This window comes from Bos mutus, chromosome 4 (genome assembly GCF_027580195.1).
Source record: "Bos mutus isolate GX-2022 chromosome 4, NWIPB_WYAK_1.1, whole genome shotgun sequence".
NCBI classification, from domain to species: domain Eukaryota; kingdom Metazoa; phylum Chordata; class Mammalia; order Artiodactyla; family Bovidae; genus Bos; species Bos mutus.
This window is the reverse complement of record NC_091620.1, coordinates 58,436,918-58,463,919: the sequence shown is the minus strand read 5'-3', so window position 1 is coordinate 58,463,919 and position 27,002 is coordinate 58,436,918. Positions and strand designations below refer to the sequence as shown.

At 41.2% G+C, this 27,002-nt stretch overlaps 1 protein-coding gene across 1 annotated transcript in view; it reads left to right on the top strand.

Annotated features, from left to right (window-relative positions):
* The window catches only part of AOAH (acyloxyacyl hydrolase), a 185,864-nt gene that overhangs the window by 82,792 nt on the left and 76,070 nt on the right, over positions 1-27,002 (top strand). Inside the window, exons 11-12 of the mRNA XM_005889098.2 lie at positions 614-708; positions 19,999-20,090. Of these exons, the coding sequence (XP_005889160.1) occupies positions 614-708; positions 19,999-20,090 (187 nt within the window). The remainder of the gene's footprint in view (positions 1-613; positions 709-19,998; positions 20,091-27,002) is intronic.

Here is a 27,002-nt window from a genome sequence, read left to right as displayed (position 1 = left end):
TTGGAAGAGTACATGCATCACCCATGGGTGAATTCCTCAGAATCAGATTAAGTGATCTGTAACCTCAAATGTACAAGGCTGCACAGTGACTTTATTTTTCCATTTCTCCATCAATCAGCCGTAATTGTCCATTCCGTGCTTTTGCCTTTGTAGATTCAGGACTTTAAAAATCCATAACATGCTTGAAAAATCAAAATTGCTCCATGATATCACTAATTCCTAAAGAGAATTATAACAGAAATGGGTATGTTTTCCAAGAAAGCAATTTTTCAGGACCAAAATCTGGGCATATTTCTGAGTTCAGATAAACTTCTGATGTTTTTATTCATCCATCATTCACTTAAGAGGTTGCACAGCAGTTTGTTTTATGCGGAGCTAGGAAACACACCTGCATCTCTACAGCTTAGTTGGCAGTTTCAGTGGCCTAGAAATCTCATTCAGCTCCTAAATGCTATGCCCCTCATCCTCCAACACTCAAAAAGTGGCAATGTATCACTGTTATGATGCTCCACGCATGGAATACACACCAGGGTATGTGCTCACCTAACTACCTAACCTAGAGGCTCCAAACTACTTGAGTGCATAAATAATGCAAATAAATTGTGCCCCCTAGGTTCACAGCCCAGGGGAGTCATTTTGCTGGGGGACTCAGCTGGGGCTCATTTCCACATCCCTCCTGACTGGATCACAGCTTCGCAGATGTCTTTGGTAAGTAATTTTGGCAGTAATCATCCCCAATGTGCCAGCCTTTGTGTTTGTTTCCCCCCTTGCTCTCTATAAATGTAATGTCAGTTTCAAACAGGTGCGAATTTCCCTTCTCAGCACAATCTGCCATAAAAGGCACTTCCACTGCCATTTCAGTTCAGTCCAGTTCAAACAATGTGATAAGAACAACACTCTCACAGCAAGACCATCTTGTCCATCAGAGAAGGAGGATGGTGCCCCTGACAGGTGGGAAGGAATGCAGGCACAGTGGGAAAGCACTTGTCACATGATCACCTTGGGATGTGGTTCCTTCTTCAACCTTCTAGAAAATGGGATTGCTGATACAGAGAAATTAAACTACAGAAATGATCGATTCTTCCTTGATCCCTTTTGCACATTGAAGAAATCAGACATGAACCTGAACACTCTCTAACTGGGCCTCTTCCAGTTTCCAAAACTGGGCAAACACAGCACTCCCTCGTAAGGATGAGAAAACAGAGAAACATTTGAATATAGAAAAAATGTTCATGATCTCCAAAGAGGAGAGCTCTTTCAAAAAAAGCTTGCAACAGGAAAGTGAATTTTGTAAGATATTAAATCAGATTCTCAGTAATAATTTGAGGAGACAACACTAGTGAAAAAGAAACAGTCTGAGATCAGGGAAGACTACTTTTAGGTGAAACAATAATTGCCTGATGTAAAAATGCGATGGCCATACTGATGAGCAAGTTGGACAATGCGAAACAAACAGGATGAGAAAACCACTGTGGCGGATTCATTTCGATATTTGGCAAAACTAACACAATACTGTAAAGTTTAAAAATAAAATAAAATTAAAAAAATAAAGTGTAAAAAAAAGTAATAAATAAAGCCAAAAAAAAAAAAAAAAGAGAAAACCAGTCAGCCCACTGGGGAAATTCTGAAACTCACATAAGAGGCATAGGATAAGTCCTGGGGATTGACTAGGAAACCCAGAAGAAGAGAATACATCAGACAGAGAAGTGGTGACCAAACTGAAAAAAAAAAAAAAAAGATAATTTTCTTTAGTTGAAGAAATCCTTGACTTTAATCCAAAACCCACTCAACTCCAGAAAGTGTAAAACAGACTCCTCATCGTGTCTGGCTTTTCCTTTTTATTCCAAGTATAAAGAATAATCTTGCAGTCATTCTGCTCTTACAAATAACTGGGGACATACTAACAGATAAAAATCTTTTTGGTATCAGACCTCACTCTCAACAGTAAATTTTGGGAAATAGTGGAATAGCTTCTACAGCATTTTGAGGATGGTGTGTTAAAAATGCTCCAACTGCCAAGATATTATTCCTACATGAGAGTCACAGAAACATATTCCCAGTCATCCAAAGATTCAGAAAATAGAACAGATTTATACCTTCCTGAAAAAAAATATTTTAGGAAGTATTCCAATTTCTCTGAGCATGATATTACAAAGGGAAGCCCAAAAAAAGTATTACTAGGTTTAATTACATAAAATCTTCAAATGTGTGCAATGTCAAAATATTCATAAAATTAAACGATAAGTGAAAAACTAGAGCAATATTTGTAGCATATGACAAGATTTAAATCCTCTAATAATAAAGAGTTCCTGCATATCAATAAGGAAAAAAACAATTTAATTTTTTAATGATCAAGAACATGACCAATAAATATAAAAACAGTTTCATCTTTAGTAGTAATCAAAGAAAAACAAGTTAAAACAGCAATGAGATATCATCTATCGTCTGATAAATAGGCAAAGGTTAAAAAGTGATGAAGGCCTACTTTTAGCAAGATGAAAGGGACATGTTCATTCATCACTAATGAGAACTTAAGTTGCTAGAACTTCTCTGAAAGCAACTTGACAATGAGCATAAAGTACAACACCATAGGCTATAGCCCACCAGGCTTATCCATCCATGGAATTCTAAAGACAAGATTACTGGAATGGGTTGTCATGCCCCTCTCAATTTTGGACATACCAGAGTTCAAATCCTGGCTTAGTCACTTACCTTTAATTATTAATATTTTCTCTGAACTTTAATTTCCTCATGTGTAATATATAAATAATGAGAGATATTTCATTAGAAATACAGGATGATTTTATGACAGGTGTTGAAAATTGGACTAGTTATTTCTACCTAACTTTCAACTGAGACCCCAAGATAATGTGGGTCAACTATTCCCACCTTCCACAGTCAAATATTAGAAGGACTGCAGCAGAACCCACAGAAGAAGGGAGGTGGTTAGTGTCAGTATGGCATTGGGGCTCAGCTGTCCCCATGGGGGAAGAGTGCGATGCTTCTCCTCACTGTGGAAGGCTACTAAGTGGCTTGGACAGGTGTCTCCTGAGACTGGGGTCAAAAAAGCTGGACTCTGACATTCGTGTGAGTAATGTAAGGGTGGTGATGGAAGCATCAGGACAGGAAGTGTATGTGTCCTGGGGCAAAACATGGACCACCGCCCCCCCACCCCCCCTCAACGGAAGGGAGAACCAGCCTGGGCCATTGAAAATTTTGGAAATGATTTCCCTGGATTTGACATCCATGTGGGGACTAAACTCTAGATGACCAGGGGCTGGAGATGAAATTTAAGTGACTAGTAAAAGTGAAGAAAATATACCAACTCCACACCAGAATTTATTAGTTTAAAATTTAAAATAAATTTATCTTATTTATTAATAAGAAACATATTAACATAAATAACATATTTTTTATAATAAATAACTTTATTTTCCAAAACAAAAGTTAAATTAGAATAATAGCACTCTTTTCTACTTTTGTAAATCTCCTTGATATCTGAATAAAAGACAGCTAAATTAAAAGACACTTGCTCCTTGGAAGAAAAGCTATGACAAACCTAGACAGCATATTAAAAAGCAGAGACATTACTTTGCCAACAAAGGTCTGTCTAGTCAAAGCTATGGTTTTTCCAGTAGTCATGTATGGATGAGAGAGTTGGACCATAAAGAAAGCCGAGTGCCAAAGAATTGATGCTTTTGAGCGGTGGTGTTGGAGAAGACTCTTGAGAGTCCCTTGAACAGAAAGATCAAACCAGTCAATCCTAAAGGAAATCAGTCCTGAATATTCATTGGAAGGACTGATGCTGAAGCTGAAACTCCAGTAATTTGGCAACCTGTTGGGAAGAACTGATTCATTGGAAAAGACCCTGATGCTGGTAAAGATTAAAGGCAAGAGAAGAAGTGGATGACAGAGGATGAGATGGTTGGATGGCATCACTGACTCAATGGACATGAGTTTGAGCAAGCTCCAGGAGTTGGTGATGGACAGGGAAGCCCAGCATGCTACAGTTCATAGGGTAGCAAAGAGTCGGACATGAGCAACTGAACTGAACTGAACTGAAATTCCCATATCTGCTTCTGCCTACAACCTGTTTCTGTATCCATGTGTGTAACCTCTTGAAATCTCATTGTACCCTTATGAGTGAATTAAAATGAAAAAGGTAAATCAAGTCTCACTATTGTGATAATAATAGTGATCTCATGAATACTTTCTGAGGGTTTCTATGATTCCCCATGGGTCCTCAGACTATACTTGAGAACCACTGTCATTTTCCCACTGCCTCCACTGTCCAACTTTGAGGATTTACAAAAGAAAGATGTGATTGTAGAGTACTGCAGTGTAGTTTTCAAAATTCTTCACGTGTAGAAATGCCAAGGAAGAAGCACTCTAAGACAGACCATTGTAGAGCAAAATGGGGAAGCCATCAGCATGATGTGGGCTCATCTCTCAACCTGAATATTTCTGGAGGATGTTAGAGACTGAAGTTCCCCAGGAGAGCATCTCTGCCCATCTGACTGTCCTCAGTCCTCACTCTGCCCATGGGTTCTCTTTTAGTGATGTCACCACAAAGGGAGAAAGCCTCCAACCTTTTGCTAATTCAACAAGTGGAACCCTTTTAAACTGGGTTTCTTGTCAGAATCAACATTTATCAGGGGTTAGTCAAGAAAATGAAAGCATTCCAACAGAGGAGATTTAATATAGGATACTGGCTACACTGATGGATTTAATACAGGGAACTGATTATACCGACTTTAGAACAAAAATGAGTTAATGAAAGTCGCTTTGTCGAGACCAACTCTTTGTGACCCCATGGACTATATAGTCCATGGAATTCTCCAGGCCAGAATACTAGAGTGGATAGCCTTTCCCTTCTCCAGGGGATCTTCCCAACCCAGGGATTAAACCCAGGTCTCCCACATTCCAGGCAGATTCTTTACCTGCTGAGCCACAAGGGAAGCCCCATAGAACAAAAGGAAGGATGCTAAAATTATCAGAGATTAATCATTGCAAGAAGCAACTGCTGACTCCAGAGCTAAAGAACAACAGGAGGAAGAGGTATTACCAGAAGCCAGAGGGAGAGGTGCAGCTGGTGCTTGGACCACTGCACAGCCTGTATTTTCACTGCTGAAGCCATGTGGACCAGCTACCTCTGAACCACTGAGGAGTGCAGAGAGGAGACAGAAGCAGCAAAGGGGGCTGGAGGCTAGAGGCTGCTGAATGCCAGCTCAACTAAATGCCAGAAAATAGTTCCTCCTCTCCTTCTCCTGCCCTTCTTGTCCATCTCCCACCTGCACCTCTCATTGGCAGGGAGATGCAGAGGAGTCTGGGAAGTGTAGTTGCAGAGTCCAGCCCCATAGCACAGAGCAGAGAATAGAGGAGTGGGCTTGGAGCCCAGAAGTCATTGGTGTTAACCCAGTACAGGTGACTCAAACCCTTTCAAAACAAGTCTGGAATCCATTCCAGCCAACACTGGGCACCAGAAAGCAGGGATGTCCGAGGAGGCTGAAATACAACAGAAATCCTATGTGTTGGCTCAAGGCTGGATGACTGGCAGGAAACAGCTGTCAGAGACCAGTATTGATTATTCAACCTTGTGGGTCCCATGTGGGAGGCCTGGCTGGTGGACGGCATAACCATGACCCAGTGAAGCCTCATTTCTTCAGGTTCTTATTAACCTAGGACCTGCCTCACCCAGGGAGCCCACCCTTCCCCCCTCACCACTCGCTGCTATTCACCAAAGACCAGATTATCCCCTCCTCAACTTTCTTTAGGAATCCTTTCCAAAATGACATGAAGAAGGTGAACAACTGAAAGCTGTCTTTAAAAATGAAGCTGTGCAACCTTTCTCCAACCTTCTGCACAGACAGAGGTTCTGAATTTGGATTCTCTACCATTGACTGTGAAACTTGAAAGTACCCACTGACCCCCAACCCCACCCTGTAATCCCTCATGATCTGGTGTTCCACCAGGAACCATAATGGGATCACCTCTTCCAAAGTGAACATTTGGCTCCATGGCCTTTCTCAGGGTCTGACAGTGGGGATGCATATTAATCAGCCAAGACCCTTCAGGATCCCCGAGAGTGCTTGATGCCATTCCTTTGCTATGCTAACTAGTAAGTCATATTCTGGGAAGACCAGTTAAGTGCTATAGAAAAACAAGCTTTCTTTGCTCATAGTAGGCCATTCTGCCCTTTAGGAGAGTAGTCAATAAGTCTTTGCTTTTGTCTCCTTATAAGACAGAAAAGTCTCCTGCAGATACATCACCCCATCCCAACTGTGCCCATCGAAAAGACTCACAGTCATGGATATCTTTCCTGAACTAGTCCCTCTCCCCTCCTGCTCATGCCATCCCATAGCTAAAGTAGCGTGGCACCCGGGAGGCCTGTTTACAGCTAATTAGATTAGGAGAGTGTTCATCTGGAAAGATATTTGTAGTTCAATAAAGAGAGTGTGAAGAATTACCCTCGTTGTTACACAGAAACAAAGGGTTCTGAGGCTCACTCTGCCAGGGACAGAAAATCCTGCCCTCTTCCTCTTTAAAAAAGAAAAAAAAAACAAAAACACACACCTTAGCATCTCTCCAAGATATCCTCAGCAGTCAGGTTCAAAATGAGCTTTCTGTATCACACAGAAGACCTCAGCTTAGAAAGATTTCAGAAGCAAACAGAGAGCAAATCTGAGAACACTTTCATGCTGTCTTATTTTATTTTCTTGCAAAGGAAAAACAATCACTGCTTGAGTTGTTTTGTTGACAAAGAAGGGAAGGTAGAGAGATCATCAAGGCTAGTAATAGAAGCTGCCCTCCTGCCTCTTCCCCCATCTGCTTGAAAATTATTTCCAAAATATTAAATGCTGCATTTCACTGAACCAGAATTGCATGACGGGCTGGGGATTGGTGAGGAGAGAAGAAGAAGAAATGCTTTCAAAATACAATTTCCCAAATGTTTATTTTGCTGGTGAAGACTGTTGCCTGTACTATTATAAAATCTTCACACGACCCCTGGCAGGCTGTTGTCTGTAGGCTAAGTAAGTGCAGATTGAATTTCGTGCTGTGTCAAGGACAAAATGAATCCTTAATCTGGCTGCATAAAATGCATATTCACCCGAGAGCAAAGCAGCGCCAGTCTTTCAAGTCCCCCTGCACTTCTTTCCTCTCTTGGAGATGATTTTGTAAATCAAGCTAGTCTACTCTTTATTAGCCCACAGACAACAGAGCCAGTATCAGCTCTCACCCTGCCTCTCACTACCCAGCCCTGCCTTCGCTCTCTTGATTTATCAGTGAGCATAAGGCTTCCATTAAGCATAAAGGTTGATTTTCACGGTACATAATAAAATATGGAAATTCTACCTCCACTAACTTCATGTCGACTCCAGAAATATTAAGAGTTAGGGTACTTTTTAAATTATTTTTTCAGATGAGGAAAGGCTGTTGTCTAATAAAACTGGATAAAATTACATTTTCTGCTCCTCAGACATCTTAAAAGCTGATGGATTAAAGATGCTAAACAATGAAGAATGAAGCCCCAATCCTAGTTATTTCTCATTTATTCTGTCAGGAAAAGAGAGTTCTGTGTACCATGGTGAATCCTTTTCTCCAACAGCAAACAGGCCACATGAGAAAGAATGTTCTTCTGTTCCCTTTCCCCGTTTATGGGCACAGGGCAGACGGGCTGTTGCTTTCAGTCCTGATCAATTCAGTGCCCCTTTCTTCCTGCTCAAGGTGAGCATCTGTGTCTCTTACCTGACAGCAAAGTCCGGTTTTCTTGCAGCCTCATGCCTCTGAAATCATTGATGATCTTTGCCCTCTATGCCTTCTGTGAGGATTAAAAAGACACAAACACTGGTTGTTTTGAAAAACTACAAGAGGAAATTATTTTAAGCTCCATACTTCTGAAAGGCATTTATAATTACTCAGCCCACATGCTTGCTCCCCGGGCATGTTAGATAGAGATCTCCACATAGAGAGGCAGCATGAGTCAGTAAACACCTGTGCAATCCAGTGTATTGCTAAGACCAGAGAACAATCCTTGCCCTCTAGCTAATTATATCTACCATTTTGCTTCACTCTCCCTCAAGTTTCTCGGCCATAAAATAGGTTTAATGATAGTGATGCTTCATAGAGGAAACGTTTAGAATCTCAAATCCATTGGCATGGGGGAAGAGGACAATTCTAGCATTTAAAAATAATTCTGAATGGTTGGAATTGATTGCTATATACCATTCATTCACTGGTTCCTTCAAATAGTTCCCTCCATGCCTCTCCTGGGGATTACCCAGCCCAGTCCTTGCCAAGGGCTGGGAGTCAAGTCTGGCTTCTGTGTGATTTTCTGGGGATTTCCTACTTAAGGCAACGACTGGAGGATTGGTCAGAGGTAGGAGCTAAACCATCAGTCCTAGAGGAGAATTATGGGGAGCATTATGAAATACGAGGCCCATAGAAAGTGTCATACTGAGTGAAGTAAGTCAGACAGAGAAGGAGAAATATCATATGACATCCCTTATATGTGGACTCTAAAAAGAAATGATACAAGTGAACTTACTTACAAAACAGAAAGAGACTCACAGACTTAGAAAATGAACTCATGGTTGCTGGTGGGGTGGAGGGATAATTAGGGACTTTGGGAAGGTTGTGTACACACTGCTATATTTAAAATGAATAACCAACAAAGACCTATTGTTTAGCACATGGAACTCTGCTCAATGTTATGTGTCAGCCTGGATGGGAGAGGGGCGTGGGAGAGAATGGGGACATATTTATGTATGGCTGAGTCCCTTCATTGTTCATCTGAAACTATCACAACATTGTTAATTGGCTGCTAAGTCGCTTCAGTCGTGTCTGACTCTGTGCAATCCCATAGACGGCAACTCACCAGGCTCCCCCATCCCTGGGATTCTCCAGGCAAGAACACTGGAGTGGGTTGCCATTTCCTTCTCCAATGCATGAAAGTGAAAAGTGAAAGTGAAGTCACTCAGTCGTGTCCGCCTCTTTGCGACCCCATGGACTGCAGCCTACCAGGCTCCTCCATCCACGGGATTCTCCAGGCAAGAGTACTGGATCAGGTTGCCATTGCCTTCTCCGGTTAATTGGCTATACCCCAATACAAAATGTTTTCAGTATTAAAAAGAAAAAGAAAAAAATTAAATACAAGGTTCAAAGATTCCAGAAGCAGAAACTGAAGATGGTATCACCAAGAATTTAAAGCCTAGTTGATAAAGAACCCAAAGGAAAGTAGATCAAGAAGAACCAAAGAGTAAATATACACAATGGAGTGTTACTCAGTCATTAAAAAGAATGAAATAATGCCATTTGCACCAACATGGATGGACCAAAGATTATTATATTAAGTGAAGTAAGTCAAAGACAAATGTCATATGCTATCACTTATACGTGGAGTCTAAAAAATGTTATAAATGAACTTATTTACAAAATGCAAATAGACTCACAGACATAGAAGACAAACTTATGTTTACCAAAGGGAATAAATTTAGTAGGAGTTTGGGAGTAACATATAAACACTACTATATATAAAATACATAAACAACAAGGACCTACTGATAGCACAGAGTATGTGCTAAGTCACTCCAGTCATGTCTGACTCTTTGCCCTTTGGACATGTAGCCTGCCAGACTCCTCTGTCCATGGGATTCTTCAGGCAAGAATACTGGAGTGGGTTGCCAAGCCCTTCTCCAGGGGATCTTCCTAACTGAGAGATTGAACCCAGGTCTCTTAAGTCTCCTGCATTGGCAGATGAGTCCTTTACCACTAGCCCCACTGGGAAGCCCATAGCACAGGGAGCTATATTGAATATCTTGTAAAAACCTATTATGGAAAAGCATCTGAAAAATAATATGTATATGTATATAATATGTATATACAACTAAATCACTTTGTTATACACCAGAAACTAGCACATTATAAGTTAACTATAATTCAATTAAAAAAAAGAACCAAGGAGGTCATGATTTCACATTGATAACATATTAGCCAGAAAAAAGGAAGGGTAGGTCATCCCTTCTCAAAAGATTAATTATTAATCAAGCAGGGTATAGGCTCAGCTGCTGTGAAAGAATCTCCAAATTAGTGATTTACAATGGAAACAAACTTTCCTCTCATATAATAAGGTGTGATGAGAGCAGGAAGAAGGTACCTCACAGAGGAAGATCAGAGCAATCAAGAACGTCAGGATTTAGCTAATGCTCGACGCCATGGACTGTAGCCCACCAGGCTCCTCCCTCCATGGGATTTTCCAGGCAAGAATACTGGAGTGGGTTGCCATTTCCTTCTCCATTGACCAATAACAGCAACTGGTTAAAGGAAGGAGAAGGAAGAGCTTGTGACAAGCCCCGAGGTCCGAGGGGCCACAGGTGGTTGAGTGGTGGGAGAGAGAGGACTGGGAGAAGAGGCTGGGGCAGTGGCTGGTGCCACGTGAGGATGGTGTTGAGTAACTGTAGTAACCTGTAGAGCAGCCTTTCTGAAATCTGGCTAGTGACTGCAGCTATTTAGGCACTTCTGAAAAATAAGGACTCTAGGGCCCTAGCACAAACCTACCTGAACAGAATCCATGTTTTAAAGAAGCTCCCCATGAGATTCTGGGATACACTGCTGAAGATGGTGGGGGCGTGTGAGGAGGCAGGGACCCTGGCCAGAGGCTGTAGCACTGACTTGAGTTCGAAAGATAGAAAGAGAGAGGTTGTGTGACAGCTTCTTGGGCGAAGGTAAAACAGGGGAGAGAACGAAAATGAGAGCAATTTTTTGAGTGAGCTAGTGGGATGGAGAGCACAGCTCAAGCCTGCTCATTAGGTGCCCCAGTAACGGCTTTCCCTCTCCTCAACTCTGTAGTTTGACTGTGGACTTTGGGCTTCTTCTAGAATCTAAGGCTGGATGTTGCCTCTCAAAAGAGGAAAACTACCCACCCCCCCCCCCCCACACCAAGACAAATGGCAGCCTGACTGCTTCAGAAATGACCAAACTTTTAGAAAATCCAGTGATGGTATCTGAAGACTGGACTTTTATAATATTCATTCATCGTTATCTGTTCCTGGCCCTTAGAGGAGTTGTTTTTTCTGTTTGTGAAAGAATTTTTTTCATTTGCCCCACAAAAGATTGATTTGCAATTATCTTTGTGTAAGAACATGACATTTTGAACTCTTGTTTTCTCACTTTTATGAATTTGGATATAGTTCTCCAGTCCCTCTGGAAATGATGATGAAAGTGAAAGTGTAAGTTAGTCACTCAGTCATGTCAGACTCTTTGCAACCCCATGGACTATAGCCCACCAAGCTCCTCTGTCCATGGAATTCTCCAGGCAAGAACACTGGAGTGGGTTGCCATTTCCTCCTCCAGGGATCTTCTCAACCCAAGGATCAAATCCAAATCTCGCGCATTACAAGCAGACTCTTTACCAACTGAGCCACTGGGGAAGTTATAAAATGGTGATGGAAAGAATTTAATTTTGTATGAAAAGTCCAGCTACACAATGCATTTTCACTGGATATGGGGCACTTAGATAAATGCATCCCTCCATTCATTCATCAAATAAATAAATCATGGGGTTAGAGCTTAAACGATAAATAATAGAAAAGGGAAAAGGAAAAGACTATGAGGAGCTGATGAGGTAAAAATAAAAAAATAAAAAGAGCTATTTTCAGGCAAAATGATGAAAAATTGTTGCCTACCATACTGTCCTCTTTATATTTACTGGTCATATTTTCTAGAATTCTATGTTTGACTATATCTTCACTGCCCCCATAAGTTTCTGGACTGGCATAGGGTTAAAGATGAAATGCTATACCTCCTCCCTGAAAATTACTTATTTAGCTCAAGTTGAAGTTTAAATGTGCATTGAATAGATGTCATCCCAGGAGCAGAGAAATTATTGTTACTGATCTGCTTATATATAGTATGTTGTAGACTGCTGAATTTAGAGGTAATTTGTTATACAGCAATAGGAAACTGGCACACTTGGTGTTTGGGGTTGGTTGGGGAGGGTGGTTTACTGGTCTTCTGTGTATATAATATGATGAATTTAGCTTTGTGACTTTCCATATGACATTGTTGTTGTTTAGTTGCTAAGTTGTGTCCAACTCTTTGCAACCCCATGGACTGTAGCCCACCAAGTTCCTTTGTCCATAGGATTTTCCAGGTTAGAATACTGGAATTGGTTTAGCCATTTCCTTCTCCAGGGGATCTTCTCAACCCAGGGATCAAACCTGCACCTCCTGCTTGGCAGGCAGATTCTTTACCACTGAGCCACTTGAAGCATATGGCATAGCAAATGTTTAAACTCTTTTGCCCCTCCCCGTCTTTGACTGGCTTCCTCTTACTAACCTTACAGGGCTTACATTGGATAACACTTCTTTTAAGATTCCTTCTCTAAATATCCACATGTGGAATAGGTATCCTTTCTATTACCCTGACCTTCTTTATTGTCGATAACACTAACAGCTAGCTTTTATTGAGCATTTACAATTCTAAACTTTAGGTGTAGGTTATCTTTTCTAATCCTCTCAACCTTCCAATGATACAGGTGCTGTTATTTGTCCATTCTATAGACAAGGGACTGAGACACAGAGGAGTTAAGGAAAGTCTTCCAGGTTACCCAGCTGGGAAGTATTTATTTTCTGTGCCCCTCTAGACAGAATGTCAGGCTGGCACTTGCTGCATTTCTCAATCTCTCTCTCTCTTTTTTGTCTCTCTCTACTCTTTAATGAATGATAGGGCCACAGGGACTTTGACAATAGCCTTATCCCACTGCACATGAAATTCTAAAGTTTGCAAATCTAACTCAAAGTTACACTACGTTCTTGAAGTTGTCTATATAAAACATTGGCTGCACGAACAGTGCTGCTTGCTGTAGTTACGCCTGCAACTACAGAGGCAGAAACCTGATGAAATGTCCTCTCCTTTTTCTCCCAGAACTTCATCTGCCAGGTCGCTCTGGAAGATAAACCTCCAGAGCAGCAGAATGCTCTGTTCTTTCCCTGTGGCTGCCTTTCCTCAGCTTGTGTCAGGCCAGAACAGGCCCTGGGAATGTGAATGGGGTGTTTACAGAGGTGTCTATGTAGGGTCCACATATAATTTCAATATTTATCTGCAAAATACTTATTCTGCATTCTTCATAAGTTATGCATGGCTTCCATAAAAGAGACAGAGGAGGAAAAGTTGGAGGCAACTCTAGAGTTATGTATAGATTTCTCAACTTTTTACCTGAAACAGCATCTGAAAGACCATTCCTCAGCAGGAGGCTTCATTTTCAACAACTAGCAAATCCAGCTAGCTAACGCTGTGATTCTAGGAGATCTGGCAGCTAAAAAGAAAAGAAAGGATCAGATACAAGAAGGCTATGAAAAGCCGTGTCCATGAAATTCTCCAGGCCAGAATACTGGAGTGGGTAGCCTTTCCCTTTCCTAGAGGATCTTCCCAACCCAGGGATCAAACCCAGGTCTCCTGCATTGCAGGTGGATTCTTTATCAGCTGAGCTATCAGAGAAGCCCCTGTTCCACCAGAACCTGGGTTCAAATCCCAGCCTCTACTATTTACCAGCTCTGTGATTTGGGAGTTGTCCAAACTCCCTCTAAATTCTGTTCACAGTAGTTTTTCTGGGCCCCACTGCCCAGTGTAAGGGATTCACTAACAGAAAATACAAAAATCTCCCTCAGACTGGAACCAGTGATGGGGGTGGGGGGTGCCATTTAAGAGGCCCTTTTTCAGTATCTTTGATTGGGATAAAGCATGGTTATTTAATTCACTGCTATTCATATGAGACCTGGGTACTTGTTCATTTTAAGAGGTAATATTCAGCATCTGATAATGATAGTTATTCAAAAAGCATGTGTGGAATAGAGAGAGGAGAAAGAGAGGAAGAAAAACTAATCCCTGCCTCACAGAGTGGTTCCATAAGGTTGAACAATTTTCATAAGTTTCCTGTCTCAGTGCCTGGCACATAAGGGGAACTTGAGATTAGTTCCCTTCCCCACTCTGGTTTAAATTGCAAAAGGTATCTGGGAAACAGCACATTCAAGCACCAAAAATGGGTGTACATTAGTTTATAAGATTTGTTGACTTTTAAAAATGCACAATGTGAGAGTTGCAAGTTAAATTTTATTTGGGGCAAAATGAGAGACAGTATTTTAGATAGCTCTGAGAAACTGCTCCAAGGAGGAAAGGAGGGAATGAGTATACACAGGAGCTTTGCAGCAAAGAGCATGTAGTCAGAACATCATAAGATTATTGTTAGTTAAAGAAAACCAGATATTCCAAGTTAAGGAATTTAGCACTTTTCTATATATGGGAAGATGTAAGGGTCTGGGCTCACTAAAATCTCTGTTTTGACATGCACCTCAGCTAACTGGGGCTGTATCCTGTGTTTCCACATCCTGAGTTTCCTCAGGGCTCACCTTAGGGTGTAGTTGTAGCCTGATGGCTGCTAGATGGCAGGTATTCTTTTCCTTCCTGAGTTTCCTCAGGGCTCACCAGCTGACACAGGAGAGCTGCAGTCCCTGATGACTGTGAAATCCCTGTTTACTGAGATGACAGGAAATAGCCCATTTCTCAGATTTATGCACAAAGCAAAGCCTAAAGAATGGGACCAGAAGAAGAAAGTGTGTGTGAGAGTCAAGGAAGACCCGTCAAGTTTCATAGATTCGGTATTCCTGTAAGAAAAAGGCACTAGGGTTGTGTGGGGGGAGGTGCAGAGGAGGGGCAGTGAGGAAGGACCTTCCTGAGAAGGCAGGAGGCAGTTCAGTAGCACAGTGGGATCGAAAGGCGTAAAGCATGGGAAGAACCTCACCTATGCCACCTGCAGGACAGATGAAATAATGGCAGACCAAACAGGACCCGGAACCCCGTGGTCTCAAATGCTAGACAGATAGAGCTATTGTCTCTGATTCCCAGGTCTTGAGACTCTCACTCCATTATCAAAAGACCAACAACAAACCTGTTTGCTCTGAGAATTTAGTTCCTCGGAAATAAATTTTTAAAAAGACTTGTTTAACTGTTGATGATATCTTCGGTATCTTTTTCAAATAGCAGTTAGCTACAGATTTCTCCATGTGATTTTGTACTTTTCAAAAATAGTCAATTTAGGTCTAACTCAGTTAAGAGGGTTTTTTCGTTTGTTTGTTTGTTTTTTTAAAGAATACTCTGTGCAAAGCCTTGCTGGATGGGGAGGGCTCAAATGTAAACAGTAAAATAAAGGTAGCAAGAATATTCCCTTTGTCATTGAAAGGCTGGCAGAACCAGATATATGGGTGATAGATGCCATTATTCTCTCTCTCTCATTTAAGATGGCTTTATGAAATGAAAGTGTAAGTTGCTTATTGAAGCTAGGGCTTAAAATATTCCCAAACCCAGAGTATTATACATACTAAGATTAATTAAAATGAGAACCAGTGAGGTTTCTCAAAGTATGGAAATACACACAAAGTAATGTTAAGTGAAAATATTACACAAAAATGCTATACACTTGCCAGTTATGATATAAAACATTTTTATGTCATTGATAAAGTCAGAAGAAAATTTGAAGCAATGCAGTAGTTGATTTAATACTCACTGAGTTTCTGGTGCTGTTTACAAGTTTGGAAATTTTTTCTTGGTAAATATTAAGTCTTTCCACATATGTACATTTAAGGTACACTTAAGATGAGTTTCCTGAGAACATAATGCTCCAGAGGAATAAGCAAGAGTTGATGAGGGAGATCTTAATTTGCATTTTTCCTGCCTTAAGTGCCTGAAATATCTTGAGTATAATGTTGCGTGAATAAGGCTTTTAGTGTTTAATGTGATATGACTTAAACATTCTCTTTATGCTAGGGTCTATAAAACCTTTGCTATTAATGGCTGTTACTTTTCATTTTTATCTACCAAATTTACTAAGGAAGAAAAAAATATGTGAGGTTTCCATTTGTCTGCTCAAATATTTTCTATTATTTCGGGCAATAAACTTTATTCTTCTTAAAACCAGAAACAACCCACTTTGAAAGAGAGATGGTAGGTGATCCATCCTCTAAATACGATGCTGTCTTGATCCTCCCAACAGTCTTGTTGAAGTAGATAGTCTAATAGTCAGCGATATCAGAACAGGAACACTAGTAAAGCTATATTTTCCTGACTTTTGCACAGCTAGTAGTAGTAAAGCCTTGCCATAACACCATCAATGAAGTCTGAATTATTAGACCAGGAAAACACAGATTTGCATTATTTCAAGGTTAATCAAGTAACCAGGATATGCCTATACAGGTGACCTTCCTGGGCCTTTCAGGGCTCCAGCTGTGGGATGCACACACACCCACCCTGATCCCAGTGGCATTTCAGCACCAGCCGCTGTCCACTCCTGATGGGGGTAATTCCAGGACTGGTGAGGAAGGGCTTCCTGGAGAGCAGCAGAGTCCAGGATTCTCCAAGGTAGTTGAGACCATTTTTTCAGATTGATCCAGAGAGAACAACTGGGATAATACTGGGGAACGGAGACCACCCTCCCTTCTCAAGATAGGTTTGCTGGCCATTTCCTCACCAGTCCTACCCCTTTCTCAACATCTTTTTTGCCTCGACCAGGAAGATAAAGTTTTTTTTTACCCACTTCTGATTGAGAATGGGGGCTGCATGGAGTATGGAACCCATTTCCAGTATGTCATATCCAAATCATGAAATTGTACTGAATTTGTAGAGTCGGACATAGAAATCAGATCTCCTGATTCCTAGAACAGACTCCCTCCCCTACTCTGCTAGCACACGTCACAACTACCATCCCTGACATTATTATTCCAGGTTGCAGAGGATATCAGACATACCACCCTATGTTTGAAGAGTTCTTGCCTACTACCTTCTTCGGAAGAGAAAGCAGACCCACCCAGAATCAGAAGCCCAGTTCCATACTCAGTTTTCAAAATCTGGGTTTTCATTGTGCAGATGACTGAAGAAATGGTGATAGAGTAATGTGGGGGTGTATTGTGTCATTCTTAGAGTTTTAATGTGTTTTTACAGGCTGCTAACTTACTTAGCACAGCTCATAAATTCTGCCTGCATTTCACAAACCACTTGCTTCCTCACTATCTTAACACGTCTTATGAGTTTCATCCACTCTATTTGTTTTTCTTGTCTTTTCCAGTAGAATTGAATATTCTCAAATCCTACAGCAAACATATATTATAAGCAGAAAGACCTAGGGAAAAAATGAGATGAAAAAGCAGAGAAAGAATTTTATTTTAGTGTCAGGAGAAACAGAAACTAAAAGAGAGAGTAGCTCAGTCATGGTAATGGTGGAGTTTAGAGCAGAAAGTGGTGGGTGCTTCCTGCCAAGAGGGGACAAAGTATCAGTTGCTGGAATTCCATCCACTGTGGAGACTTATTGGGAGCCTCCATGAGTTAGTTTCTGCTCCTTTGACACAGCTGCTGCTGCTGCTAAGTCACGTCAGTCATGTCCGACTCTGTGCGACCCCATAGACGGCAGCCCAACAGGCTCCTCTGTCCCTGGGATTCTCTAGGCAAGAACACCATAACAAATACAGTTGTATTCCAAGAAGCCATCCTTCCCAACCACCTCCCACCCACTTCCAGCCTCCACTTGTGCTGCAAATAGCACTCAGAATAATAACAACGCTGGGGACCTTGGGATTGGCATGTACAAGGAGAAGATGATTGAGGAAAAGGGAGTGAAGGAAGTTCACAGAACCATGGGAAAAAGGGAAGGACAGCATGGGATAACCACTGTGTGTGAATATAGCTACTACATGACTCATTTTGAGAAGGGTTTATATCTTGGACCCTCATGAGAACTATAAGCAAATTGTCCAGTTCAGGCCATGTCATCATTTCCTAGGGCTACCACAGCACAGCACCACAAATTGGGTGGCTTAAAACCACAGAAATTTATTCTCATAGTTCTGTAGGCTAGAAGTTGGAGATCAGGATATTAGCAGGATGATTCCTCCTAAGGGATCTGAGAGAGAATCTGTCCTGTGCCTCTTTTCTAGCTTCTGGTGACAGCAATCCTTCGTGTTCCTTGACTTGTGAAAACATCACTCCAGTCTCTGCCTTCATCATCACATGGCCTTTGTCCAGTACCCATGTCCCTTCTTCCTCTTCTTACAAGAACCCCTAATACCAGACCACCTGACCTGCCTCTTGAGAAACCTATATGCAGGTCAGGAAGCAACAGTTAGAACTGAACATGGAACAACAGACTGGTTCCAAATAGGAAAAGGAGTACGTCAAGGCTGTATATTGTCACCCTGCTTATTTAACTTCTATGCAGAGTACATCATGAGAAATGCTGGGCTGGAAGAAGCACAAGCTGGAATCAAGATTGCCAGGAGAAATACCAATAACCTCAGATACGCAGATGACACCACCCTTATGGCAGAAAGTGAAGAGGAGCTAAAGAGCCTCTTGATGAAAGTGAAAGAGGAGAGTGAAAAAGTTGGCTTAAAGCTCAACATTCAGAAAACGAAGATCAGGGCATCTGGTCCCATCACTTCATGGGAAGTAGATGGGGAAACAGTGGAAGCAGTGTCACACTTTATTTTTGGGGCTCCAAAATTGCTGCAGATGGTGACTGCAGCCATGAAATTAAAAGATGCTTACTGCTTGGAAGGAAAGTTATGAGTGAACTCTGGGAGTTGGTGATAGACAGGGAGGCCTGGCGTGCTGCGATTCATGGGGTTGCAAAGAGTCGGACACGACTGAGCGACTGAACTGAACTGAACTGAACTGAATACCTCATATTCAATCCCTGGTTAGCAACTGTGCACACACACATGATACCTCATACAAATAGAATCGTGCAAGAGTTGTTTTTTTTTTTAAACTGGCTTCTTTTACTTAGCATAATTTCCTCAAGATTCATCCATATTTTAGCATGTATCAGAATTTCCTTCTTTTTTAAGATTGAATGGGGTTCTCTGGTGGCTCAGATGGTAAAGAATCTGCTTACAATGCAAGAGACCCAGGTTGGATCCCTGGATCAGGAAGATCCCTTGGGGAAGGGAATGGCTAACCACTCCAGTATCCTTGCCTGGAGAATTCCATAGACAGAGGAGCCTGGCATACTGCAGTTCATGCGGTCACAACGAGTCAGACTGAGCAACTAACACTTTCACTTTCGCTTTAAGATTCAGTAGTATCCTGTTGAATATGTATACCACATTTTGTTTATAGAATTCAAATTTAACTGAGCACTTGCATTTTTATTTGCTAAATCTAGTAAGCCTATTCCAAACACATTATTCTAGATGAGCTTTTTCTAGGAATTAGACTAGAGAAGGGGTTTATCCCAGATATCATCTATATTAAGGAACAATCAGGAGACATAGCTAGCAACATTTTTCTTTTGTGATTTTGCATAAGTCATAGAATGTGGTTCAAAGGAATTCTAGTTTAAATTAGAATTAGAATTCCATGTCAGGAGTTCCTGAACAGGAGGCTGTGCAAGAGTTGCAGGAGTTCTGTGAACCCCTCAAAAATCACAAGAGTATATGTGCATCTTCATGAGAAAAGGAACCATAAGATTTTGCAAAGGTGTCTAAGAACCCCCGCCCACCCAAGGATGTCAGGAGACACCATCTTAATAACTGAAGGCATAGCTGTGAACTCAGGGAAGGTATTTTTGCTGGAGGCTTGAGTATTATTAGTTTTCAGACGATCAATTTTCTGATTACCCAACCTTAAAAATGGAGAAAATCTCAGAAATTAAATAGTTGAAAGTTTACCCATGTCCTGAAGCATCCCTCTCAAATGAGGGTTGAGTATGAGATGCCATGCTTCTACATCTTTCACAGGAGCTGAATGGAAGCCAGTTTAAGAGTGAATGCTGATCTCTGTGAATTTTCTGATGATGGTTAACCTTAAGAGGCATATGCTTTAAATGCAAAGTCCCTTAAAGAGATTAACAAGGTGAGAGAGAGACAGGCAGAGGGCAATGCCTGAGCAATAGACAACCTTACTCCCTGTTGAAAGCTAGTGACCATTTTGATAATTACTACCTTGTTTTTCCTTTAGAAATCCTTCCTCAATTTACCAATAGCTCTTACCAATGAGCTTGACTGGCCCCAGCTATCTGGTACTACTGGATTTCTGTACTCCACCAGCAGGTATGTATGTCTGCGTACCCTCAAACATGGCAATGTGTCTATGTAAGGAACAACAGGAGATGAGGTTTGTTCCCAAGGTGTTAAAATGAGGATCATTAGAAATTGCTTCTGGAACACAAGTGACACAACAAACCCACCACTGGCACACTCACATCATCATAGCTTGTGATGGAGCGTCCTGCAAATTACATTCTATCTGTGCTGGCAGGGAAAGAGCACTCCTGCTCAGGGGCCCTAGAGTTGACCTCTGATAAGAAAGACTCTAGCACACCACTGAAGTTTTCTGACTCAAGAGACGAAGAAGTTTACTTTCTTATTTACACTCATATATATACATTAACATTTTAAAAGATAATAGGCAAGCCTCAAAGTCCTAGTGTCATTCTGGCTTTAATGCTCGGAAGTTGAAAGTAGAGATGACGCATGACAAGTCATGAGTGTCACCCAGACCCAGCCTGCTCTGTGTCCCTGGGTGTTGACTCGGGGCCTGGGAACAGCCAGTGCCCCCTGTCCTTTCTGCATCTATTCTGTCCTCTGACCAGGGGGTTCCTCTCTGATCGATATGAAATCCCACTAGTTCCCCAATCCTATTGCAGTTTCCACCCATCATCCTTCAGAACCCAGCAGGCAGACAGGTCCTCCTTAGAAAGTCAGTGGGGTAAAAGGGAGAGAAAAAGTTTTGATTCTTCAGACACAAATGGCTTATAATTCTTATAAGGGCTTTGCAGAGAGATTCTGACCTCATGACACAAAAGAAGGAACCATCTAGCTGTGGCTTATGTGAAAATTATCTCTATTCTGAGCTAGTCTACGCTGACCGAGCACCTTCTTGTATTAGGCTCTGTGTTGCTATTTACAAACACACTCTGTTCACGGAACTTGCTCCACATTGACTCTAAGCACTGTCCTTATCAGCTTTATTTCCAAGAAGGTGCACACCCTGGCTGGTTGGCCACCTTCCGTGTGAGGTTTTTTCTCTATATATTTGTGGGGGCCCAAGCTATCTGGTTGTCTTTCTCTTAGTGTCTAGTTGCCACCTGCTTCTGTGTTCTCTACCATGTAGCTGCCATGACAAAGAATATATTTAACTCCTTTCGATAGAAAAGGGAATTCTCTGTCTGGAATAAGGGTTGCAATGGATCCCCATTAAGCAAAATCACAGCAGTATGATGGCCCCAGGGTGTCACCATTCAGTGTGTCCCTTGTAGCAGTAGCTTCTGTTAAACCATCTCATATATTGTCATGCAAATTATTTTTGTTGTTGTTTAATAGCTAAGTCATGTCTGACTCTTTGTGACCCCATGAACTGCAGCACGCCAGGCTCTTCTGTCCTCCACTATCTACCAAAGTTTGATCAAATTTATGTCCATTGAGTCAGTGACACTATCAAGCCATTCTATCCGTTACCGCCCCCTTCTCCCTTTGCCTTCAATCTTTCCCAGCATCAGGGTCTTTTCCAATGCGTTGGCTCTTCGCATCAGGTGGCCAAAATATTAGAACTTCAGCTTCAGCATCAGTCCTTCCAATGAATATTCAGGGTTGATTTCCTTTAGGATAGACTGGTTTGATATCCTTGCTGTCCAAGGGATACTCAAGAGTCTTCTCCAGCACCACAATCTGAAATCATCAATTCTTTGACATTCAGTCTTCTTTATGAATCACAGCTGGAGTACATGACTAATAGAAAAACCATTGCTTTGACTGTATGTACTTTCGTTGGCAAAGTGATGTCTCTGCTTTTCAATGCACTGCCTAAGTTTGTCATAGCTTTTCTTCCAAGGAGCAAGCATCTTTTAATTTCATGGCTGTAGTCATCATCCACGGTGATTATGGTGCCCAAGAAAATAAAATCTGTCACTGCTTCCACTATTTGCCATGAAGTGATAAGACCAGATGCCATCATCTTAGTGAGAGAGTCAATTCCTAGGCAGGTTGATAAGAAGTCTGGGGGTCCCCAAGGAGAGAGGGGTCTGGAATTCTCAAGGTAGAGGAAAGGACAAACCTTTTTTTCCCTCTACATTCCTTAGGATTATATAACAATAATGTATCTTGCTTGAGGACAGTTTCTGGGAAAAAACCTGGCTAATCCTGTTATCTTAAAATGTAAATTATGGGAGTGAGCCTAGTAAGGTATTTATAACCTCCAGACATTCTTTTGATTCACTGTAATAACTAATTAAAAAGTATATAACTCCATTGCTAACACTAGCGAGGGGGCACTCTTTCTGCCCCTTCTGATGTCTATGTCAGAAGCTTTCTCTATCTCTTATATACTTTAATAAAACTTTATTACACAAAAGCTCTGAGCAGCCAAGCCTCATCTCTGGCCCCAGACTGAATTCTTCTCCTCTGGATGCCAAGAATCCCAGCGTCTTCTGTGGTTCAGCAACGACCTTTCATTAGTCTCTTTATTGTTGTGTTTTAAGCCAGATTTTTCAGTCTCCCCTTTCACCCTCATCAAGAGACTCTTTAGTCCTTCTTTACTTTTTGCCATTAGGGTGGTATCATCTGCATATCTGAGGTTGTTGATATTTCTCTCAGCAATCTTGATTCCAGCTGTGATTCATCCAGTCCAGCATTTTACATGATGTACTCTGGATCTAAGTTAAATAAGCAAGGTTACAATATACAACCTTGATGTCTTCCTTTCCCAATTTTGAACCAATCAGTTGTTCCATAGCTGGTTCTAATTGTTGCTTCTTGACCTGCATACCAGTTTCTCAGGAGGCAGGGAAGGTGGTCTGGTATTGCCATCTCTTTAAGAATTTTCCACAGTTTGTTGTGATTCACACACACAGTCAAAGACTTTAGTGTAGTCAATGCAGCAGAAATAGATGTTTTTCTGGAATTCCCTTGCTTTCTCCATGATCCAACAAATGTTGCCAATTTGATCTCTGGCTCCTCTGCCTTTTCTAAACATAGCTTGTACATCTGGAAGTTTTCAGTCCATGTATTGCTAAAACCTAGCTCGAAGGATTTTGAGAATCATACCGTTCATGGGGTTCTCATGGCAAAAACATAGTGGAGTGGGTTGGTATTTCCTCCTCCGGCGGACCCATTTTGTCAGAACTCTTCACTATGAACCTTTAGCCTTGGGTGGCCCTGCATATCATGGCTCATAGTTCCATTGAGTTATGTGAGCCCCTTTGCCATGATGACAGGGCTGGGATCCATGAAGGGAATGCAAATTATTCCTTCAGATAACCTGTGCTAGGCCAATCTCCTTTAAAGAACAAAGAGTTATGAAGTGTGTAAAAATCACTAAAGAGATATTGGCATTAGAATGAGGATCCTCTTCTGGCAGAATCAGAATAAGCAGAACATTGACTTAGAAGCAGTGTTTGTGAGAGATGTGGCAGCTGCCTCAGGCATTTTGAGCAAATGTTCCTTTGGGTCCAAATGCTTATCAACATGGGATGAAATTTATGGATTTCTCTATTCAACTGGATCTCTGGAAAATGCCTCCTGCCTCACCCTTTGGATGTTCACAGTGTTATTTCGAAAATGTACCTTTGAAAGCAAAAAAATGTACCTTTGAAAGCAAAAAAAAATGTCATTTGGAAGAGAAGATGGTTGTTTTCCTTTCTTTTTTCTGTCAAACCCTCCACCCACTCAAAATTTAATATCTCCTTTATGAGATGAAAGTAACTCTAATTGAAATTACATGCATGCATTTAAAGACAACATAACCACTTAGTTTTATAAATCTTTACATCACTCAGTTGAGTCAACATTAATAAAATCTGTTCTCTTGACTCTCAGCTTCAGAAAATTCAAAAAGTAATATCCCTTAAAACTATGTGCTTTCTGAAAGAAATTGAGTAGGTTGAAGGCAAAAACAAAAAATGAGGCTGGCAGCTTAGGAGCTGGGAGCCTGACAATAGGGAGAACTCTAGAAGCAAGGGAAAAAAAACTATTTTTGAAGATTAAAAATAGTTATTTGTGTTCAGAACACGTTAAAACACAACTAATGTAACGGGAAAATCCTATTTCAGTTAAAGAAGCCAAGGCCCAGTAACCTATATAGAAGGATATAAAACAATACCAAAACTTCAGGAAGGAAGAACTTCTTGTTTAAAAGCAATATATTAATAGATGAGGGATATTAAGAGATACAAACTTCCAGGTGCAAACTAAGTGAGTCTCAGGAGTGAAGTGTACAGTGAGAAAAATATAGTCAATAATTATGTAATAACTTTGTACGATGATAGATGGTAACTAGACTTATCATGGTGATCATTTAGAAATGCATAAAAATATTGAATCACTATGTTGTGTATCAGGAACTAACACAGTGTTATAGTTCAATTATATTTCAAAAACAAACTCATAGAAAAAGATCAGATTTGTGGTTACCCAAGGATAGGAGGAGGAGGAGGAATTGGATGAAGACAGTCAAAAGGTACAAACGTACAAACTTACAGTTATAAGATGAATAATTACTAGGGACATTATATACAAAATCATAAATATAAAACTAAAAAGTTATAAAAGTTATAAAAATATAACTTTGTTCACCAAAGTTAGCACTCAGTTCAGTCACTCAGTCCTGTCTGATTCTTTACGACCCCATGAATGCAGCACGCCAGGCCTCCCTGTCCATCACCAACTCCCGGAGTTCACTCAGACTCACGTCCATCGAGTCAGTGATGCCATCCAGCCATCTCATCCTCTGTCATCCCCTTCTCCTCCTGCCCCCAATCCCTCCCAGCATCAGAGTCTTTTCCAATGAGTCAACTCTTCCCATGAGGTGGCTAAAGTACTGGAGTTTCCTATTATACATTATATATGACAGTTATCAAGAGAGTAAACCCTAAGAGTTCTCATCACAAGGAAAGTAATATTTTATGTTGTATCTATAAGAGATGATGGGGCTTCCCAGTTGGTGCAGTGATGAAGAATCTGCCTGACAATGCAGGACACACAGGAGACATGGGTTTGATCTATGGGCTAGGAAGATCCTCTGGAGGAGGAAATAGAAACCCACTCCAGTATTCTTGCCTGGAAAATCCCATCGACAGAGAGCCTGGCAGGCCACAGTCCATAGGCAAAGAGTCGAGCATGACTAAGCAACTGAGCACATAAGAGATGATAGATGTTCACCAAAGTTATTGTAGTTATTGTGATAATCGTTTCATGATAGATGGAAGTCAGATCATTATTTTGTACATCTTTAACTTAAATGGTAATGTGTGTCAACAGAAAAAGCAGCATCTAAAATTCCAGAGCACTTTGAGTCCGTATAGTAGAGTAGGAGGAAGTCTGTGTTGACAGATGAAAGGGTGCTGGTTCTATGTGGCTGCAGATGGAACATTTAGCGTTCCTGGACTTCATTTACGTGATGAAGGGGAGTTGCACCTGCTGATCTCTGAAGTTCTCTCTGTTATTCAAGTTTGGTTGCTGTTAGGGCAACATGACGTTTGAGTCCGTGTCCTTCTTTAGCTGCTGCTTGAATTAGAGCCATTAGGAAAGCTGCTGGGGAGAGGTGCTCCTCCTTCTTGCCACCTCCTATGCTTTTCTCCAACCCTTAGCTAACTGTGGCTTGTGACTAATTTTGTGGGTCAGAGTCTGAAATGTTCTAAGAACCAAATTTATGTAGGGCCAGGGTTACTGTGTAATAGAAGTCGAGCTCATGCGTAGTAAGCCCTGCATTAGGTGTTTGACCAGCTATTAATTAAAGTGGTTCTCCATTATTATCTTTCATGCATACTATTTTCTCCAAGCAACAGCCAGAGAGGAAAACGGGTGACTCCAAATCCTTAACAGAAATAATCACCTGAACCCAACACATCTAACCTGAGCATTTATGGTTATCCAGCTCCCCTTCTGAAAGTGAGGCCAGAAGTCAGAGAAGTTCTGCCTGCCAGGGCTAAATGATAAAGAAGTTCTTCAAAGCTGGGAGGCAGAACCAGCTGGAGGGAAGAGCAAGGCAACAATCACAACTTAAAAAAAAAAAAAGTAAGAAACTGCTGTTAGCCTTAGAAAGTCATGAAAGCCAGGGCCTCCCTAGTGGCTCAGTGGACAAGAATCTGTCTGTCAAAGCAGAAGACACGGGTTCAATCCCTGAGCCAGGAAGATCCCACATGCCACAGGGCAACTAGGCCCATGAGCCACAACCACTGAAGCCTACATGCCCTGGAGCCTGTGCTCTGCAAGAGAACCCACCACAATGAGAAGTCCCCACACAGCAGCTAGAGTGTAACCCCCTCCTGCCAAAACTAGAGAAAACCCATGCTCCGCAATGAAGACCCAGTACAGCCAAAAATAAATTTTAAAAAGTCACAAAAGCCAAAAGAACCAAAAGCAATGACCAAAGTTACCATATCAAGCTCGAGAGATAAGAGTGAGACCAGTGGGCCAACATAAATTGGTGCAAAGTAGATGGAATTTTCTAGAGTAGCTGCTGCTCCCTCTGCTTCTGACTTAAATTTGCTATTTGGGCCAGAAACAAGTCAAACCCCTAGAAAGAAATAGACAAAGCCATTGTTATAAGTGGCACAGTAATGCTATTCAAGGACATTTAAACACACATCTTTGATGAGAAGTGTCCTAGAATCTGAGTGTTAAAGGTTATCTATTCTCTCCAACCCAATAGACATTATGTGAGAGAACAATTTTGAAAAGCAATGTATAACTCCAAATCAAGTCACTTGGGGCATTAAAAACATAAAATTGGAGAGATGGGATTTGAAGCTAAGATTTGCTAACCTAATTTCCTGTTTGAAAAAAAAAAAAAGAAGACATGTACGTATGAGGCACTAATGGGCTTAATAACCTTATTAAATCCATTATTCAAAAATTATATGTGATATAATTGCAAATGATTAGCTATCTTATAATTATACTTTGCAAAACAAATAATTAGCCAGAGAGTTGGTAATCTGAGGTTGGGTGAGGCCAACTGGAATGGGA